The sequence below is a fragment of the Brienomyrus brachyistius genome, chromosome 4 (assembly GCF_023856365.1).
Source record: "Brienomyrus brachyistius isolate T26 chromosome 4, BBRACH_0.4, whole genome shotgun sequence".
In the NCBI taxonomy this organism is placed as follows: Eukaryota; Metazoa; Chordata; class Actinopteri; order Osteoglossiformes; family Mormyridae; genus Brienomyrus; species Brienomyrus brachyistius.
In genome coordinates, this window is record NC_064536.1 from 25,115,856 (window position 1) to 25,137,353 (window position 21,498).

Genomic DNA, 21,498 nt, shown 5'->3' on the forward strand with positions numbered 1-21,498 from the left:
TTATTCATGCACCAATGTTTCTTTACTGAAGGAATTCAGGGTCATTTGTGGATCAAAAGGTACAACAGATTGTCCCTCTTTCAGATTTCATATGTCCACACCTTCACCCCTAGCTCCTTACCTTTCCCCCTCTGCATTGGTGGTGGTGGTGCTCTGCTTGTCTGCCAGCTCCTGGTCCAGCGAGGAGGAGGTGCTGACTGCACTGCCCCGGCCAGGGCTACTGTCGGCAGAGGCGCGTCGGCGGCGGGGGGGTTGGCGCTGTTGCCGTGGAGGAGAGGCGGGAATGGGCTCGCCATCGGCGCTCTGCTTGAGAGTCTGCAGCTTGGCAAGTGGGATGATGTCACAGTCGCGGGGCCGGTGCCACACGGTGCGCTGGGACGCTGCGCTGTAGTAGTAGAACCTCGACGTGTTTGGGTCGAACAGCTCCCACCACTGGTCCTCGCCCGAGCGCTTGATACGCACGCCCTGCGGCGGGTCCCACACGCACTCGCCCGTCAGCAGGTTGGCGTACATGCGCTCCCGCGTGCGCGGCTCGATGATCTCCACCCACTCCAGCCTGCAGGGGGCGACAGAGAGCTGAGTGAGCATGGCGCATGCGTGTACGGGTATTAGGGTCAGGGTGAGAGGGTAAGTGCATGCAAAGGGTAGACTGTCAGCATCCCTGCTGCCAGACCACAGACACCTCCCACCCCAGTGGTGTTCGGGTGCAGGTAGGGTGCTGCCTTCCCACATCTGTGCCTGGTTACTAGGTGCCATGGCAACAGGGGCCGGCGTTGCAGGCGATGAAATCATATTGGTATCGCACTCATGGGTGAGGCTGGGTGTGATTGACTCCCCCCTCCACTAAGAGGGTGCTCATCTGCTGACCTCTGCGCCTCTTCCCCGGGTGAGAGGGAGGAAAAAGGGAATCTGCTAGGTCTCCATTGGCAGGCTCGTCACGTCGCAGGGGAGAGGAGCTGGGCTTGGGGGGGGGGGGCATCGCACGGCTGGGAGTGCGGCGAGGCGGACCAGCTGATGTGCCTGCCATCATAATGCTGGCGAGGGGGGGGGGGTTTAGACTCAGAGAGGCGCTCTCCTCAGTGATGACTTTTCAACAGCTCTGCATCAGAAACAGAGAGCTCTCTCACACGCACACGTATACACCCTGCCCGGCAGCTCTGTGACTCACGCCGTTTGCATCCTGACGCCTTCATTCTGGATGGAGTTCCCTCACACATTCCCCGCCCACTGCCGGTGGTGCAAAGCCATCCGATTGGCTAGCTGGGAGCCAATCATCACAACACCTCCATCTCGCCCACCCTCAAAGACCCCTGGCACTCCAATCGCATTATTAATTAACCATGTTCGTTCTGCCCTTCATTTTTATTTCATTTTGCACTTCAATTTAAGGACAAGGCCACATGCTGCTGGCCCTGAATGAGTTCTCCAAACAGGGCTTTGCTGTTGGACCCTTGTAGAAATAAGTGTTTCACTCACCAGGACAATAACAACTTCAACTTCATTTATGGGGAAACCACATTAATTTATCCATTAATCCACTAGGGCACTGCTGTCCTACCCTAATGCACATCAGCCCAATGCCCCTCTTCCAGGCCACCAGAGTCTGATCTCGGAGGACATACGGAAAACGGTGCCATTCATGGAAACCCTCGACCCCACCCCTCATCTCAAAAGCCTCCTAGCCATGTTGGTTATCAGAAAAACTCTATTGCCATCGTTGGTTCCGACACAGCATCTCAGCTCGTACATCCTGTAACCAGGGCGATGCATGGAGTCTGGTGTTTTGTCAAACGGCTGTGGTTCGGTGAGTCTCTGTGAATGAGATCGCCATTCGTTTGGATAGAATATTCAGGGATGCATTAAATGCGTTGTGGGGGGGCAGGGTAGGTAGAGAAAGAGAAAACCCTCTCAGACACACCTCTGCTTTATATTACGTTCTGCTCTTTGCATACCCAGCCTCAAATATAAGCCAAAAATGTCACACGGTAAAATTCAAATGAAGTTTGATTTAAACTTAGGAATGTGACACTAGTTCACTTTAGGAATGGAACACTAGCTCACTTTAGGAATGGGACACTAGCTCACTTTAGGAATGGGACACTAACTCACTTTCAAAGGAATTTAAAAGAGGGGAAATTCAGGCTGCCTCCATTTGTATGTTTCTTCTGTTTGTTATTGTGACAGATGCGTTAAAAAGAAATTTAAAAAATATTTAAATTTCCTATACACTGTGTCAGGAATTAAATGGTCACAGCCGCTGTTTCCAGAATGATCTGGATTTTACTCCTGAAGAGTTGTTTCAGAAAGCCCCTGACCCTCTCACAAGGTGCCCCTGGTAGAAAAAAAAACACCCCCTCCAGGGCAAAGTAGCAGTTTCCTGTTGTACAAATCCCCCAACTAAAGGAACTGAAATTTTTATGAAATGAAGAATAAATTAGCCATTATACACAGAATAGATCCACAATTACACTCCTGATCCTCCTACATATATATACACACACACACACACACGCACGCACACACAGAGGCCTGTATAGACACACTGTATTAAGATAAGCACTTGTGCAGTTTAACCAAAGCAAACTTGATTTGGGACCCAAATTCAACTATCTTAGAATATGTCATCAAACATCTTGCAGCACATCAATTCTAACTGGGTTTGACAGAATGAGGGACAGGACAGCTGTGTCCATGACAAGCAGCTGGCTCTGTGACAAGAAGGGGATCTCATCAGGTGGGTCAGGGTGAATTAGGAGCCTGTTAATCTGTAAGCAGTCGATCACTCGAGACGACAGGCAAAGCCTGTTTTCTGTAATGAGTCGAGTGTACAAACAACATTGTGGTGCTAGTGTAATATCCTCTATACTCTCCCTGATCCTGGCGTGTTTTTGGCAAGAAGTCAAAACACAGCCATACTGGCACAACACCGAGAGCCACAGACAGAGAGAAGCAGAATGCAGACACAGGCACAGACAGACACAGAGAAACATAATGCAGACGGAAATGCACAGCTTGACAGACCCAGAAAAACATAATGCAGACATAAAGGTACAGGCTGACACACACACAGAAACAGAATGCAGACAGAAAGGTACAGACTGACAGACACAGAAAAACATAATGCAGACATAAAGGTACAGACTGACAGACACAGAGAAACAAAATGCAGACAGAAATGCACAACTTGACAGACCCAGAGAAACATTGCACACAGAAAGGCACAGGCTGACACACACACAGAAATAGAATGCAGACAGAATGGTACAGACTGACAGACACAGAGAAACGGAATGCAGACATAGGTACAGGCTGACAGACACAGAGAAACATAATGCACACAGAAAGGTACAGGCTGACACACACACAGAAATAGAATGCAGACAGAAAGGTACAGGCTGACACACACAGAGAAACAGAATGCAGACAGAAAGGTACAGACTGACAGACAGAGAAATAGAATGCAGACATAGGTACAGGCTGACAGACACAGAGAAACATAATGCAGACAGAAAGGTACAGGCTGACACACACAGAGAAACAGAATGCAGACAGAAAGGTACAGACTGACAGACAGAGAAACGGAATGCAGACATAGGTACAGGCTGACAGACACAGAGAAACATTGCACACAGAAAGGCACAGGCTGACACACACACAGAAATAGAATGCAGACAGAAAGGTACAGACTGACAGACACAGAGAAACGGAATGCAGACATAGGTACAGGCTGACAGACACAGAGAAACATAATGCATACAGAAAGGTACAGGCTGACACACACACAGAAATAGAATGCAGACAGAAAGGTACAGACTGACAGACACAGAGAAACGGAATGCAGACATAGGTACAGGCTGACAGACACAGAGAAACATAATGCAGACAGAAAAGCACAGCTTGACAGACCCAGAGAAACAATGCAGACAGTAAGGCACAGCTTGACACAAACAGAAAAACAGAATGCAGACAGATAGGCACAGAATTTTTCTTCTCCTGTCTCTACAGGAACTTCCATTTGACTCAATTTTAATGTGATTATTGGCTTAAAATACCCCACCTCCCCTCCCGAGAATAAAACATTCCAGGCATATTTGCACTCATTCATCAACACAGAGCCTGATTTTCAGGAAGTACTATCTTAGGGGAGCCAGAAAAACCCATAAACAGACAGACAGACAGACACACACATATACAGACAGAGAGATACTGAGAGAGGCACAGTCATGGAGAAACAGAATGCAGACATACAGGCACAAGCAGGCAGACAGACAGACACAGTGATGCAGACAGATGGTAGGGTTCTCCCCCAAGGGCGTCCCGGTCACTCCACTGAAAGAGTCCTGCATTCACAGCTGTTCCTCCAATTCAGCACTAAAAAGACACAGCAGGCAGCAAAGAGGTGGCCTACCTCATTAAATATGAGGCCCAACTCCACTGCCTAGCCAAGAGGGCCTATTACTACAGCATTACTGACTGTGTGTGTATGTGTGTGTGTGGGGGGGGTTCAGATAAGTGCTCACTGAGTGGGTGTGGGAGGGGGCTTTGGGAACCTGACATGGAGAGTCCTTACAATCCAGATGGGGGTGCTAGCAGCCTCCCTGCCCCCGCTCCCCCCTCCACACACACACACACACACACACACACATGCACAGTCACACTCTGCTATCTGGTACTTGAGCTTGTATTCACGTTTGCGTTTTTGTTTATTTGAGTCACACTTGTGTCTTGTTTTTGTTTTGTTTCTAAAAGTCTTTCGCCTGTATTTCTGTTTTTTTGTTTACTTGCATCATCCTTGTGTATGTTTTGGTTATTTGTGTATTTGCGTTTATCGGCATGTGTGTTTGTTTCTGCAGCGGCTTTTCGAGTCCATGCGTGTCGCCGTGTTTTGTTATCATGCCCATTTACCTGCTTGGGGTTTTCGGTGTCTCTCTGTTTGTTTGTGTTTCGTTCGTGTCCATGTGTAGGCCTGTGTGTTTCCCACGGTGTTGTTTCATTTTCGAGAATTTGTCTGGTTTTTTTTCTGGCTGATCTGCGCTTATTTCGCTGGTAGTTTTCAGCTGCACCAACTAACCACACAAGTGTGTTCATGTAAACTGTCAAGTAAAAAAACAACCAGCCACAAGGCACCTGGGCTGTAATGCATAAAAATCTGTCTCAATTTAAATCACGCAAATGAACTTACAGTACATCACCAGTTTCCGGCAGACAATCTCCAACCATCTGCTCCACACAAGGTCAGAGGATAGTCCTCCTGCTGGCATATCTAGGTCTTTTTCCACTGTGGTACTTGTGCCTTACTGATGCTGGGAGACAGAAGACTGGTGGTGTGAATGTGAGACTGATTAGCCACTAATACAGAGGGATCACAGCCACAGCCATGTGTAAATCTGTTACAAGCTGTCCAGTGTGCATCAAGTCACAAAGACCGAAAACTCAAGACAACATTCAACAGTTCAGACCGGGCAAAATAACCATCTAACCATCTTCCAAAACAAACGTCCAACACAAGCTGGAAATTTCAGGTCCAGAGAGTACAAATCCAGACCAAGATTTTGTTTCAACCAACCAGTTGAGTACTCTGTGACTGTGACTCTTTATACTCAACTGGTTGATTGAAACAAAATCTTGATCATGATTTTTACTTTCTGGGCCTGAAATATCCACCTCTGGTAAGGACCGACCAGGGTACCATTCTCTGGGCAGTGGGAGGGAACTTCACCTGGGAGCCAGATGCGATTCGACAGCCCTGGAGGTGTGAGGCTACGGTGAAATATGTATCAGTTTTATTGATAAGAACCATGTCTCAGCCTGAGCTTCCATCAAAGTGGTTCCAAAAGGTGAAAAGTGCAGAGTATTTCATAAAAAACAGACCAATGGCATGTGAGTTTTATCCCCATTGGATAGAGCACGCATAGCGCTGACCAGTCAAGTCTTTGTAGGTAACTGTTTTCATAGCAACAGATGTAACAACAGCATGGGATGGGAAGAGGAATCTGTGTTTATCCTCACGTTCCCGTCAAGCCGGCTGTAATCGAGACGCCCAGCCTTTCAGAGATACGCACAAACATAGCGAGTGCAAATTCATCCACTCTGAAATGCGATTGCTGTCACGGACACTGCAGAGGAAAGAGCAAACGCTCGGTATTTTTATCACTGCTTCCAGAAAATTACTGACCCCGTGCCGGTTGGGGAAATTCAAAGTGAAATTGGCAGGAATTCCATATGGATCACTCTAGATTTAATTTGTTCACTTCTATCCTGTACACAGCTGCCATACTCTGATGTGTACAATAGACGCCGATGTGGTGGCTGCAATATTGGGACGAATTTGTACCAATCACCTACTCCACAGACAAAGTCTAAGCCAACAAATGAAGACTTTTCGGGAATCCAGCCAACTGTACCCCATCTCCAAAACGGTGCTGACCTTTAATCCTTTAGTTCAATACCGGGGCTCCCCCCTCCAGTGTCTCCCATGGTGCTCAATCCCACAATCCCTTTGGATCCAGCACCATTAGTCAATTACACATCCCCAGTGTGACTTTTCATACAGACACCTCACTTTTCAGGGAAAATGAGCTGCGAAGCTCATCAAACAGGAAAGGCGCTATATAGAAACTGTAACGACACTCTGCCCACCCACCCCCCCCCCCTCCACTTTTCTCCCAGTTGACACCAGTTGGTAGCAGTAATCATCACATTTATCTGCGTTATTTGTTAAATTCATTTAGTGGTTTCCACGGGAGGATCGAGGCACCCCCTCGAGGAAGCAGATGCCATCATCTGTACCGTTGGATAAACAATAAGACCGTTTTCATTGGGAGGGTTTGGGCAAACAGCAGACCAAAGGAGCCTAGAGGCTTCGATTTTTTACACTCACTCATTTTTAAAGCTATAAAGTAAAAGGTTCAGACTCACATCTAACACCATTTCTATCTAACAGTGAGCACTTTGCACCAGCCATGTTGTAAGCAGTGTTATGCATAAAAAATAAACTGAATTCACCTACATTTATCTAATTTTATGTCTAATTGACTTTCACAATATTGCTCCCAAATTCCCAGCTGGTACTGTCTCTTAAATATGATTATTCCAAGTCAGCATGCTGTAGGGGTCAAATTTTATAAGCATCCTGCAGTGAGGTGTGGGTGATTTGGCCTATTTCGTTCATTTCCGCTTTGATTTTGTTTGAAGTCTTCGCAACATGCTGTTCGTAAAAAGGTGCCTGGGAAGATACAGGGTTTAAAGCAGGTTCATCTCATATGTGCATAAATGCCCGACTGTCCATTACCTTGCCCGGTTCCCCCACCCCAGCTCCATAGCCAATAGAAGCCCAGCGGTATCTCTGAGAAAAGCCCATCTCCCACCACCCATCCTCTCGACGTCCTACAGAGGGACTATTGTGAGCATCTTGAGGAGCTGCGTTACTGTTTGGTTTGGGAATTGCAGTGTCACAGATCACAAGACCTTCATCGGACAGTGAGGACAGCTGAGAAGATCATTGGACTGTGGACATTCACAGAACACGCTGCATCCGCAAAGCGGCCAGCACTGTGGATGACCCCACGCACACCTCACACAGATTCTTTACCCTCCTGCCATCTGGAAAAACGTACCGATGCATTTGAGCCTTTACAGCCAGACTGTGTAACAGACACACACACACGCACACACACAGCTCTGGAAAAAATTAAGAAAACACTATATATATTTTTTTTTAAATCTGCATTTGTAAATTCTGGGTTAATCCTGGTTCTTCTGGCAGAAGGCTACACGGCATGACACGCTACTTCCAGGCTCAAAGTTTCTAAGACAGCAGCACACAAGAACAAGGTGATGCAGGAGACACTGGTAATGACCAGAAACCAGCCATGTAGAGGGCAGAAGCAACTTTCTAATGCCAGAGATGACCGTCGACTTATCCAGCAGTGCCTCATAAATCAGAGAATAACCTCAAGTGATCATCAAAAAGAATGCAAGAGATTAAGTGCAGGTGTGAAGTGCACTGCTAGGCTAGTTTGTATCAGGCTCCTAGAAGCAGGACTGAAGACCCATAAAGCAAGGAAGAAGCCCTTCATCACTGAGAAGCAGGGAAGACCCAGGCTGCAGCTGCATTTTATTTATGTATCGTTACTTGTCATTTCTTCCATTGTCATGTTTACAATTGTTTTTATTAATACACTGCTGCATCTCTGCACAACCTGCTACATTTTGCACCTGTAAATATCAGAGCTGAGCTCTGGTCAGGGCTGTACTGTCTTGTCTCATTGCACTGTCCTGCAATGTCTGCACACACCTGCACTTTATGTCGTTCTGTGTAGCTATTGTACCCATGTTGTTTTATGTAACACCATTGTCCTGTAGCAACATTCTTTTATTCATTTTCTTTCACTGTGTACCAGGATTTGGGCCATTCCGAAATGCATTCATCAATTCCAGTGCAAATCCGGAAATGGAACTGGAGTTGGAATTAAAATCTCCCTGAAATTCAAATTCAATTCCAATTCTGTTCCCCGTAGTTTTTTCCCCCAATCTCAACTCCAGTTCCAGTTCCTCATTTGTATTGGAATTGATGAATGCATTTCGGGATGGCCCCGACGCTGCTGTGTACTGAACCAACTGTAAATGATATAATGACAAGAAAAAGCCACTTGAATTGACTATCATTCAAAGATGTTTCTCAAAGGTCCAACAACAGCGTGAATCAAAAACAGTGCTCCCAACTAGACTAGTTGGTGCAACTAGACAACACCATCCCAAAGTAGAGTCATCACCAAAAGTAATCAAAGCTAGACTCATTAACGACACTCTACCAAGGTAAAGTCATTGACAATACTGCCCCTAAACTAGTAATCAACAACAGTGCCTCAAAACTAGCATCATCACCAAAAGCTATCTAAGCTAGGACAACACTGCCCTAAACTATACTCATCTTTTAGGTCAAAGGTCATTATTATGATTTATGAAAACTTCCATTGGATATATTGAGTTTTATAATAATTCATGCAAACTGGTTTCACAAATATTTTGAGACCTACAAATTTTCACAGCATCATGGAGGCTATTCACAACCACCCCCCCCCCCACACACACCTCCACCCATGTCTCCATATCCAGATGGGGGATCAACTGCTTGCCTCGACAACCGGGTGGGATCCAACCGGCGAGCTTCTAACAAACGGGCAATCAGACCCTGCAGGGACGCTCCCTGCCCGCTCTGAGCATATGGGCGCGCATGTGTTTACACAAACGTTCATCTCAGCGGCGCCATGGCAGCCGACAGCCGCGTCTCTGTCACTTGTCATCTTATTTCTCATCCATCGCATTTTTCTGAGGCAATCTGTGCTGTTTACCCAACCACACAGTTGGTTTTACTGGTTTAAATATTCCGCCCTAGGGTACAACAGCATCCCCCGCTGCGGCATGGGTATTTAGCAGCACCCCCCCAGAGGCGCTAATTCGGATGTTTGGCACATCACACTCATTCTGTGATCCGGAACATCTTCAGATGAGCCGGCGGAAGTGACCGCGGTAGAACAATAGGCTGAGAAGTGCGGAATGTTAAATATTAAATGGGCCGGGACAGGGGCCACTACGGGCCCATTGTCTGAGCATGGGGAGCGTCTCCGATTTCACGACATGGCGCAGTGAGTGCGGAGTGTTGCCATGGGGACCAGAGGGAGGGGGGAGAAACAGGTGGGGGTGTGGGTGGAGGGTGTGCACGAATACACAAACACCAGTGCACAGGTGCATGTGTGTATTTCGGCACACTCAGACTCACACATATCTATATCGCGGAGGTGAGCCCAAAGCCCACTGCTTCCTTGCCATCGAAAACGCTCGGAAACACAAGTAGAGGGCCCAGCTTTCTATGACATATCAGGCATGAGATTCTGGAATCCTGAGTGGCACTATCAACCTGTTGCGTTCACAAAAATCATGGAAAAATACAAATAAGATGGCAAAAACAAGGCAGAGCTGTCGGATTCAGTCAGTACCCGTCCCGAGTCGGCTGTTGCCGTGGAGACCCAGGTGAAGCATGCCTTCCGCAGGGAGGGAGATGGAAAACAGGACAGGCTCCGTCAGCGCAAAACACGAGGGAAGATCTTGTGCCGGGGGTAAACATGAGCAGGGAGGGGTACATGGGGTTTAGCGCCCCCTGTGGCAGCAGCGGGAGATTGAAAGAGCTTCACAGAGATTCAGCCACCCACATGCAAAATCACCTCCATACACCACATACTCCCTCAGCTGGCCACTATTCAAATTCGAAAAGCTTTATGACCATGAGGACGGCAGCAGGAGGTAGCCAAAGCGTCGTGATTAAGGGTCATGGTCGAGAACGGTCAACGAGCAACTAGATGGATCTTATTCATGCAGGTGACTGTAGTGGTTCCCATTGAGACATGCCAATCAGTGGTCGACAGCGTGAGTTGCTTTCCCATCACCATGGAAACGCAGACTCGACATGGGGGGTGAGGGGCAGGGGTGCATATGAGACGCCAGAAAACACCGCCCAAAAAAGTGACCTCTCTGTCACGTGTGCAGCGCCCCCTGACCACGAACAGAATGCGTGGATTCTGCCCCCGAGCTCCACAGGATGAACTCTAAAGGGGCCCCAAATCTAAGACCCCCCCCAAATAAACCCAAATCTGGCATGAAATGTAATTCAAATGAAATTTGTTCTTAGCTCCCATTATGTAAATAAACCCATATCTGGCCGTAATGAGATCGCCAGACCTGACAACACAACCCCCCCCCCCAACCCCCCGACTCTCCGATCCTGCTACTGTCTGTCAGATTAACCCCATATCCCTCAAACTGAGCCAATACAAAGAGGCTCCATTCTATTAAAGGAAACCATTACTCACATAGTGATACACACAAACACTCTCACACACACAGAGCCAGAAACACACACACACACTCTCACACACAGAGCCTCAAACACACACAGAGCCAGAAACACACACACACACTCTCACACACACAGAGCCTCAAACACACACAGAGCCAGAAACACACACACACACTCTCACACACACAGAGCCTCAAACACACACACACACTCTCACACACACAGAGCCTCAAACACACACAGAGCCAGAAACACACACACACACTCTCACACACACAGAGCCTCAAACACACACACACACTCTCACACACACAGAGCCTCAAACACACACAGAGCCAGAAACACACACACACACTCTCACACACAGAGCCTCAAACACACACACACAGAGCCTCAAACACATACACACACTCTCACACACACAGAGCCTCAAACACACACACAGAGCCTCAAACACACACAAACACTCTCACACACACAGAGCCAGAAACACACACACACACTCTCACACACAGAGCCTCAAACACACACAGAGCCAGAAACACACACACACACTCTCACACACACAGAGCCTCAAACACACACAGAGCCAGAAACACACACACACACTCTCACACACACAGAGCCTCAAACACACACACACACTCTCACACACACAGAGCCTCAAACACACACAGAGCCAGAAACACACACACACACTCTCACACACACAGAGCCTCAAACACACACACACACTCTCACACACACAGAGCCTCAAACACACACAGAGCCAGAAACACACACACACACTCTCACACACAGAGCCTCAAACACACACACACAGAGCCTCAAACACATACACACACTCTCACACACACAGAGCCTCAAACACACACACAGAGCCTCAAACACATACACACACTCTCACACACACAGAGCCTCAAACACACACAGAGCCAGAAACACACACACACACTCTCACACACACAGAGCCTCAAACACACACACACACACACGCACGTTTGTATTAATATCTTTGAGGGGACCATCCATTGATTTCTTTGGGAAAAACCCTAAACCCAGCAGTGACACCCTTACCCCTACCGAGCCCTAACCCTAACCCTAACCATAAGTAACCAAACAAAATACAAGACTTTTGTTGGCACTTTTAGTTTTTTGATTGCAGTCACAGACTTTTAGAAAATTGAGATTTATATTGTGAGGATTATTTGTGTGTGTATTTTATGTGGGGACATTTGGCCCCCAAAATGTAATATACGCATGCCCCCCCCCCCCCACCATCACCACACACACACACACACACACACACACACACACACACACACACACGTCTCCTGGCTTTGTTCTAAAATCCCATTTACGGAACACTAAGCCACTAAAAATATCCACATGGCTCTTGTGGTAAATTGCTTTTCCACCCCAATGCCCCCCCCCCCCCCCCTGCACTTTCAGGTACACAGATATTTTCCCGATACCTTTACTGGCAACCAATATGCCTAAAACAATCCAGCATATAAAGGCCTCCTTTCCGTTACAGCTCTGTTTTTTCGTTTCCATCTCCATTTCCCCCCCTCTCTCTCTCCCCCCCCCCAGCCTACAACCCCCCCTCCCCCCCTTCTAGTTTAATGAGACAGGATAATGGGAAATGTGCTCATGGGTTACTGGAGCCCAACAAGAGTAACCCCCAAATGTAACTATGGGGGCGGAGCCAGAAGGCAGGCTGGGGAGACATGGGGATTGGGAGGGAGTGGGGGGCACCCATATCAGTGGAGGTATCTGCCCTAGCGGACCTTCATGTCTGAAGGTTTCCCCCACATCTGGGCCCGCCACCACAGAGAACATTCCGGAAGCGCCATTTTGACAACTGTTCCACCTGTTTACGGAACAGCATTAAAATCTCAGGCTGGCTGCCATGCGTGGAAGGATGACACGTCTAAGGAACCAATCCTACGTGTTTGTGTTTATGAGCGTGGGTAGCATTATGACACATACTGTAAACACGGAGGAAAAGCCTTCCCATCCTGTCATCACAGCGGTAATTTCCTAATCTAAGGTGCAATGACTTGGCCAGCTTGTGCTCGGGTGCAGTCGCGTGTGAAATTGGGAATTTGACTGACACCGAGGTTTTCCGGTCCGTGACTCCAAGGAACTGTCCTCTGTCACGATGAGAATGAAATGACAAGGTCATTCCTCACCAATGGATACTCCAAATCATGATATATCACCTTCCACTGCTCCACATCTGACAATGAGAAGTGGGTGTGCTGACCCCATACGTCCACATGAGGTTCCTCTGCAGTGTCTAAGGTCATCACTTCTGCTAGGCTCTATATAAAACACTTTAATGATGTTTACAGTTTTGCTGGGTATTTTTAACTGTCCTGGTTTAGAAGAGAAGAAACTCACTGTTCTAGATTTGATCTTGTGCATCTCTAGTCTAGATTTGACCCTGTGCATCTCTGGCTGAAATTTGACCCCGTGCATCTCAGGTCTAGATTTGTTCCTGTGTTTTCCTGGTCTAGATTTGACCCTGTGTATCCCTAGTGTAGACTTGACCCAGAGTGTCCTTAGTCTAGATTTTACCCTCCTGGGTCAACAGAAGATAATATACCACATACAACAGCATCTATTAATACTAATCACCAAGTCTAGGATAGACCCAAAGTTTCACATGTCTTTGATCCTGTCTGGGATAGTCTCCAGACCCTCCCAACCCTGACCAGGATGAGCAGTTGGAAGATGATCCCCATTATCATTGGTCTAGCTTACACCCTAAGATTCACTACTCTAGATTTGAACCCTATCATCAACAGTTTAAGTAAGACCAAGTTTTCGCAACCTTTGGTCTGTGATTCTATAATAATTAAACATGATTTGGTCTGTAATGGGCTACCACAGGGGCTCCATTGCCCAATGTAAAATTCTTGAAAGGGAACCCCCTGTAGGTCAGCGAAAATTTCCGAGGGGGACTCCCTCCCCTGGTCGGCGAAATTTCAGAGGTTACCAGATTTACCCGGTGGGCAACCAACACATTGTAACGGTCAACAGTCAGGCCTTGTGATTGAAAAGGTTGAGAATCCTACTGTTACATCCTAATATTCACTCGTCCAGATATAATCCGAGGCACCACAAGTCTAATCCCTTGACTGCTGGCCCACCTGCAGGACACAGTAACATACTTACCCTGCCGGTATGTCTCCTCCTGCGTTCCCATCCTGCAGCCTTCTGCTCAAATTTCTATTTCTTACTACGCAGAACTTGGATAATCTTGGCGAAAAATCTGGCCACGAGTTTAATAAACACAGGATGTAACCAACAAACCGGCAAGAGGCATAAACAGCCGGTCACCACTAATCCTTCAGGGTTGTGATATTTCAGGAGGAAATACTCCAGTACTTCACCTCCGTGTTTAGCATGAGGGTGGTAACAGGCAGGCCGACGGCTCCACTGTACAGTGAAGGCCCCATAGAGGACCCCGCTTTATCAATTGTAAACCATTTTAGTTATTTTGTGGGGGGAGGGGGGCAACATTCTTCAGCTAACAGCAGAAACAATGGGATTAATGGCTGGGAAAAAGGCTTTGGATAGCCGGACCCTACTGTGCCCCCCCAAATCAAGCTTTATTCTCTTTTCTATTACTACCAGCACCAACGGACCCCAGGACCTGCACCCACTCACGCCCTGCATAACAAAGAAGGCCACTAATCCATCACCCCATCTTTGGCTTCCTGCTGGGGAGGGGTTATCAAAAGCAGAGGTGGGGGTGGTTTAGATTAACCTCTTACATGTCACAGGAAATAGGGGGGGGTGGGTCACGTGAGTCAAATCTGAGCTGTCTGAACACCCAGGTTCCTCAGGATTATGGAATTGACTGTATCCCTATCCAACAAACCCATCCTGACAGCTGACAGCCATTCGCCGTAAGCCTGGGTCACGCTCCAAGTCTATAAATAAGCCAAAAAGCCCCCATACAACCCTGCATGCTCGTCCTGGGGCACTCCTGAGGAAAAGTACGCCATGAATTCTTATCTCAAGGTATCGGGGAACCTGCAGAAGCTGAACTTTCACTCTCTATAAACTTGAACACCTTTTACATCAGTGGTGGGACCTGCGTAGTACAGTTTCACATTGTTGGGGGTCTTTGTGTATTTGCACATGACACAGATGTACCTTCAGGACCAAACACCATACAGGGAAATTCCTACATGGATTAAGTCTTTGCTTAGGATTCTGTTATAGGAATGCCTGCGTATTCCCATGAGAATTGTGCTCCATATGGAAACCTAAATCTACTTAAAAATGTCCGCCTTGCACATTTTCCCTTTCACGCCTGCTCTGGGTATTTGATCAATTCTACACTTTCTTAGAGCTGCTCGCTTTAAGGGTTTTACACCCCAGGCTGCCAGATCTGTGCCCCCTTAGGAGGAGATTCCTCCACATGCACCGAGTGTCCCCAGGGCACTGATCCAGGATCAGGAAGACCAAGCTAATCCTGGCCCCAGCTGCTCCATGTGATTACACACAGACACTTACTTATGGTGTTTGTGCTCGATGATTCCAGAGCACGCTAATGGCAGATGCTAGCATGGAAGAGAGGTTTACTTTTGCTTTTGTCCACGTCAGCTTCTGCACTGCATTCGCTTCACAACAACTGGAAAACAGAAGCATCCTGACTCACACAACACACTCATACACGCATAACACAGATAACACTCTTACATATGCATGGCACTCACAACACACTCGCAAACGCATGACACACACAACATACTCACACAAATAACACACGCACGTATGAAACTCACACTCTCACATAGACATAACACACTCACAGAGGCATGACAGTCACAACACTCTCACACATGTATAACACACATAACACACTCACACATGCATGGCACTAACACACATAACACACTCACACAGGCATGACACGAACACACATAACACACTCACAGAGGCATGACACTAACACACATAACACACTCACACATGCATGGCACTAACACACATAACACACACACATGCATGGCATTAACACACATAACACACACACATGCATGGCACTAACACACACAACACACTCACACAGGCATGACACTAACACACATAACACAGACACATGCATGGCATTAACACACATAACACACACACATGCATGGCACTAACACACACAACACACTCACACATGCATGGCACTAACACACATAACAGAGGCATGACAGTAACACACACAACAAACTCACACATGCATGGCACTAACACACATAACACAGGCTTGACAGTAACACATATAACACACACATGCATGGCACTCATAACACTCTCACACATATATAACATACATAACACACTCACACACATAATACACTCACCATACACACACACACACACACACACAACACACTTATCTCCTTAGAAGCAAGCATCTATGCATGTTCCGGACAAGGTCAGAAACACACACACATACACAAGCACACAAGCTAACCAACAAGCCAGCACACTGGCAGATGGGGAGATGGTATAAGAGACCAAAATCAAGCTGGTGGGGGCTGTCATACAGTAGATTATTTCAGATTACTGACCAGTTACCCATTTCAAAGCACCATCTCCCATGTGTAACCCCAACCCCCACCATGTGGCACCAGTCATGGTCCAGTGTGCCCATGTCACCTCATAACCCCCCAGGCACTATAAGGAGGACTAAATATGCTGCATGCTGCTATGGCTGAGTGTGAGTGTTCACCCCATATTTCATGGGCCTTACTCTGCGTCCCTTACATGTCTCCTGGGATTTAACTGATTTATTAGGACATATACGCAATATTGTATTTCTCACCCTACCAATAACTAGCACAGTATAAGCAATGCACCAGTGCTACACAGATAGATTATAGCCATCCATGCAGGGTGGATGATTATATGAACAGGACCACGGCATCATAAGAAGCCTCGTATACCTTCTTCCCTGAAGTATTTGTGAAGCATCAGCACATTAATGAATTATGGGTTGTATTCATGAGTGTATTCATATAGGTCCACCCATCCTCACATCCTGGTCAAGGAAGCTTGGAGCCATTGATAGGCAGCACAGGGCACAAGGCTGGGGTCTTCCTTGGGTGGCATGCCAGCCCCAGCCCTGACTGACAAAGGGTACACACACACACATACACGCACACACACATACACAAATGCTTGAATTCATATCTTTGTGGGGACTCTCCATTCATTTCTATGGGTATAACCTTAATCCCAGCAATCACAGACCAAATCTTAACCATAAGTGACCAAACAAAACACAAGACTTTTGCTGGCATTTTTAGTTTTTTGATTGCAGTCACAGATTTCTATAAAGTTGAGGTTTATATTGTGGGGACCTGAAAAATATTCCCACAAGATAAAAAGCAGCAGGTTTTACCACAATGTGAGGACTTTTGATCCATCTCAATCTCTTCCTCTACCTCCTTCCTCTCTCTCTCCACCTCCTTCCTCTCTCTCTCCACCTCCTTCCTCTCTCTCTCCTCCTGTCTTCCTCTCCCTCTCACCCCGTTTCCTTTCTCTCCCCCTCATTTGCTGTACCTTCATCCCCCCTCTGTCTCTCTCTCTCTTTCTCTCTCTCTCCTGGTATCAGTCGCTCCCTCATGCCAAAACTACCCCCCCCCCCCCCCCCCGGGTGTGCACACCCACCTGACAGACTGCCAGCTGCGAATCAGAAGCCGCCCCGCTCCCCTAACTCCCGCAAGGAGAGCGCTGCGCCCCGGAGCGACCCACCAGGAATGTTAATTACCGCATCGACCGCTTCCTCGTTCCCCGAGATCACCGGTGGCATTTCGTCCTGGGGGCTCTCCAACGGCCCCCCATGGATCCTTCGCACAAAGCTACTGTTTTCTTCTTAATCACTTCAGCTCCTCTGTTATACTGATAATCCCTATTTTTATTTACCTTAACCATACCTGGAAAGGTACATTTTATAATAAATAGAGAACTTTGGCTAAGTAGCATCTGAATATTGGCCATAGCGTGTGTTTGTATTGTGTGTGTGGGCCATGTATATATTACATTGTGGGGACCAAATGTCCCCGCATTATGATAAAAACCTGTTATTTTGACTTTGTGGGGACCACCTATTGGTTCCCGCAAGAAGAAACTCAGTTTTATAAAAATATGTGACTACAACCAAAAAACTAAAAATGCCAAAAATGATGTATTTTGTTTGGTTACTTATGGCTAACATTAGGGTTGGGTAGGGGGTAAGGTTGTCACTGTTGGTGTTAGGGCTTTTCCCAAGGAAATGAATGGATGTCCCCCCCAAAGATATTAATACAAAAACGTGTGTGTGTGTGTGTGTGTGTGTGTGTGTGTGTGTGTGTGTGAGTGTGTGAGCATGTGTAGCTGCTCCCTCGCCTGTCATCCTTCTCGCAGCAAACACCCAAAGCGAAGCCTCTGATGTCACAGCGTCAGATATCAGAAGCGGTGCTGAGCTTTGGCACGCTGGTGCACCGGCGCCATGACACACCATGCGAGCAGCGACTGTGGATCTCTGAGTAGGGGGCCGGACCCCATGTCACAGGCGCTGACACTCCAAACCTGCATTACACTGGCTGATGGAGCCTCTAGTGCAGTGCTTCTCAAACTCGGTCCTCGGGCCACACTGCCCTGCCTGTTATCCTGCTATCCCTGCCCCACACACAGGTCCCAGCTGTCCTTCAGCTTCTGATTGACTGAACACACCTGATCCAGGTAATCAGCAGTGTGTAGGGCAGGGATAGCTGGAAAACAAGCAGGGCAGTGGGGCCTGAGGCCCGAGTTTGAGAACTACTGCTCTAGAGGAAGACCTTGCACCCCCTCCCCCCTGCAAATAACACATTTGTTACAAATGATGGCAGTATATGAGGTCTTAAGAAGAGCCCAGCTCAGAAAACTTTGACGGTATAACCCAAGGGAAACACAGATTGCGCCCAGCCAAGCAATGCCTACTGGTGGGATAGCCGTGGAACATTCCGGAGCCAATCGGAGGCCCCGTACACTCGCCCGCTACACCAAACAGCCCACCGTGGCTGATGAGTGACAAAGGGGAGACCAGCAGTGTAGGTCGCCCATTACTGAAACCTCCACAATATCCCCGTCGGATTCTAGCGCAATGCAACTAAATTACGCTCCTCCTGGGCAGCAGGCTACCTGGCACTAAGAAAAACCCCGAGCCAGAGAAGCCTAGAACCAGCACATTGAGAACTAGCAGAAGCCATGTATAGGAAATGCTGTGTGTCCCTGGTAACCAATCGGTTACACAACTTTATTAAGGCCACACCCCCAAAGCCACACCCCTGCCTTATGCCATGTTCTGGCCCAGCCCACAATCCCTGATGCAAACAGCTTTAAACAAACTCATATTGGATGGGGGCCTGTGAGAGATTGAACACAAAACAGACTGGCCCAGACATTACCTGTATGGCACAGGTTGGTCCACCTGCTTCCCTGATCAGTAAGAGCTATCCGTGTGGTCACATGGTCAGCAGATGGATTAAGGGCTGCCGTCTCCGTGGCGACAATCACCCGGCAGTGACTGAGCGAGCTGTTCATCCAGACAGACCTTGTGCAGACCTTGGATTAGAAGATAACCATCCCTCCCTCCACGTCCACCACCAAAGTCCAGTCCACCCCCCCATCTCTTGCATCAGCACACTGCCAGAACAAACCTCCTCACTCCCACTACCTCTAAATCTTCTCATTATAACGAATAAAACTTAAATTCTACCTGTGAAATGTAAGACTTCCAAACTAATGCATTATAATTTTTAAAAATCAGTTTTAATTCATGCTAATCTTACTTTCTATAAATAAAGTTCTAATCACCTTTCAATCATTCACATAAACACGCATCAATATTAGACTACTAGCCTCTGATCTCTGACTGCACAGGTGACACTTACAGGGATACACCAGCTGGAAGTTTACATTAAAACGTTTATGCATCATATATTTCACACAAACACACACTTTTCACTGGGAGCCTCCCTGGACTCCCTTGTCTTCTCCCTCTAAATTCCCACATCCACGGAAGCAGCATGCCATTGGTTACCTGTCTGCGATGTTGCCAGGATGTCCTTAGCAACCAATACGGCGGTACCCGTCACCGAGAGAGTGCCCGTGACCATGCCTCGAGCATCCCCGCCCTCTTCCGCATCTAGCCTCTGGGGGGCAGCATTTGTGAGAAGTGATGGGACAGTGTGTGTGTGTGTGTGCGAGCGGGTATACCTATCCTTATGGGGACACAATGTCTCCATAACGTGATAAATATCCATTTTTTTTTCCCCTTATGGGGACCGGTTTCCTGGTCCCCATAAGGGAAAACTCTATTTTATAAAAATCAGTAACTGCCATGAAACAACTAAAAATGCAAAAACTCTTGTATTTTGCTTGCTTACTTTTGGTTATGCTTAGGGCAGGGTCGGGGCTAAGGTTGTCATAGTTAGCGTTAGCATTTTTCCCATAGAAGTGAATGAGCGGGCCCCATAAGGATAGGTATACCCTACATGTGCGTGCGTGTGTGTTTGTGTGTGTGTGTGTGTGTGTGTGTGTGTGTGTGTGTGTGCACATGTGAGCGACTGCACATGAGGCAGGTACAGTGGAACACAGTGTGGGAGTTTCACAGCTTCTCTGAACGCGTGTGTGTGTGTGCGTGAGTGTGAGTGACCATGCGTAAAGCAGGTACAGCGGAATGCAGCAGGTGAGACACAGTGTGGGAGTTTCACAGCTTCTCCAAAGCGTGTGAGTGTGTGCGTGCACTGGGCATCTGAGCTGGAGAAGCATCTGAAAAAACTGAAGTAAACCTTGCCGAACGGCGCCTCCCAGATCCATGCATGATGCACTGGCGAGTGCAGAGCGCCACCTTAATAAGCTTAGCGGAAAAAGGGAACATTAATCCACAGGTAACATCGTAGGGCAATTACACATCCCATAAAGTCGATCCTCAAGGAAACCAGCAAGCGAGAAGGCATCCCACACGAGGATTACCCGCCACGTAAGACTGAGGTCATCCAGTTACAACATGGCGTGGCTCGTACGTCTAACTGAACTCCGCTACCTGGCTTTTAAGGGAGCAGAAGGCATTCTACACCTCTGCCTTTAATGACCTGGCCAAACGCAGTCCAGGACACAGCGGCTCAATGCATCACCCTACTGTGTTTGCCCTTCCAGGAAACTCTCTCTGTCCCGTTTACTTGTTTTCTTGATCATTTACTTGATTTTTTGTTTGTGTCACTAAATAATTCAACCAGAAGATAGGTAGTTAAAAACAGGGAGCTGCTGTTGAACCCTAGAGTGTGATTAATCTAAATTGCCTTAGTAAAGGACGGTAATGTATTCAGATTAAGGGTCCGTTGTTTACGACAGATAAACAGCAGCTCCAGAGCAACAAAATACCATTTATGTCTTTATTATTGATTGTTATTTTTTGAGTGCATGAATTTCACAGAATATATGGCACGGCAGATGTAAGTGTGTGATGTACACTTAGAACCCCCATTTCTGCCTCTGGCTGTATGTGTGGGTATGCGACCCCTGGCGCAGTCTTTCCCAGAAGGCCTCTCTCTCTAGCTCTGTAGGGGGTGGTTCACTCCACCCCCGTTTATCTCTCCCTCCAT

The 21,498-nt window shown here is 47.5% G+C and overlaps 1 protein-coding gene across 2 annotated transcripts in view; it reads right to left on the minus strand.

Moving 5' to 3' along the window:
- arhgap39 (Rho GTPase activating protein 39) overlaps positions 1-21,498 on the minus strand; it is a 51,569-nt gene that overhangs the window by 20,120 nt on the left and 9,951 nt on the right. For both annotated transcript variants that reach the window (XM_049011357.1, XM_049011356.1), the window contains exon 2: positions 122-556. In XM_049011357.1, coding sequence (XP_048867314.1) covers positions 122-556 — 435 coding nt within the window. The remainder of the gene's footprint in view (positions 1-121; positions 557-21,498) is intronic.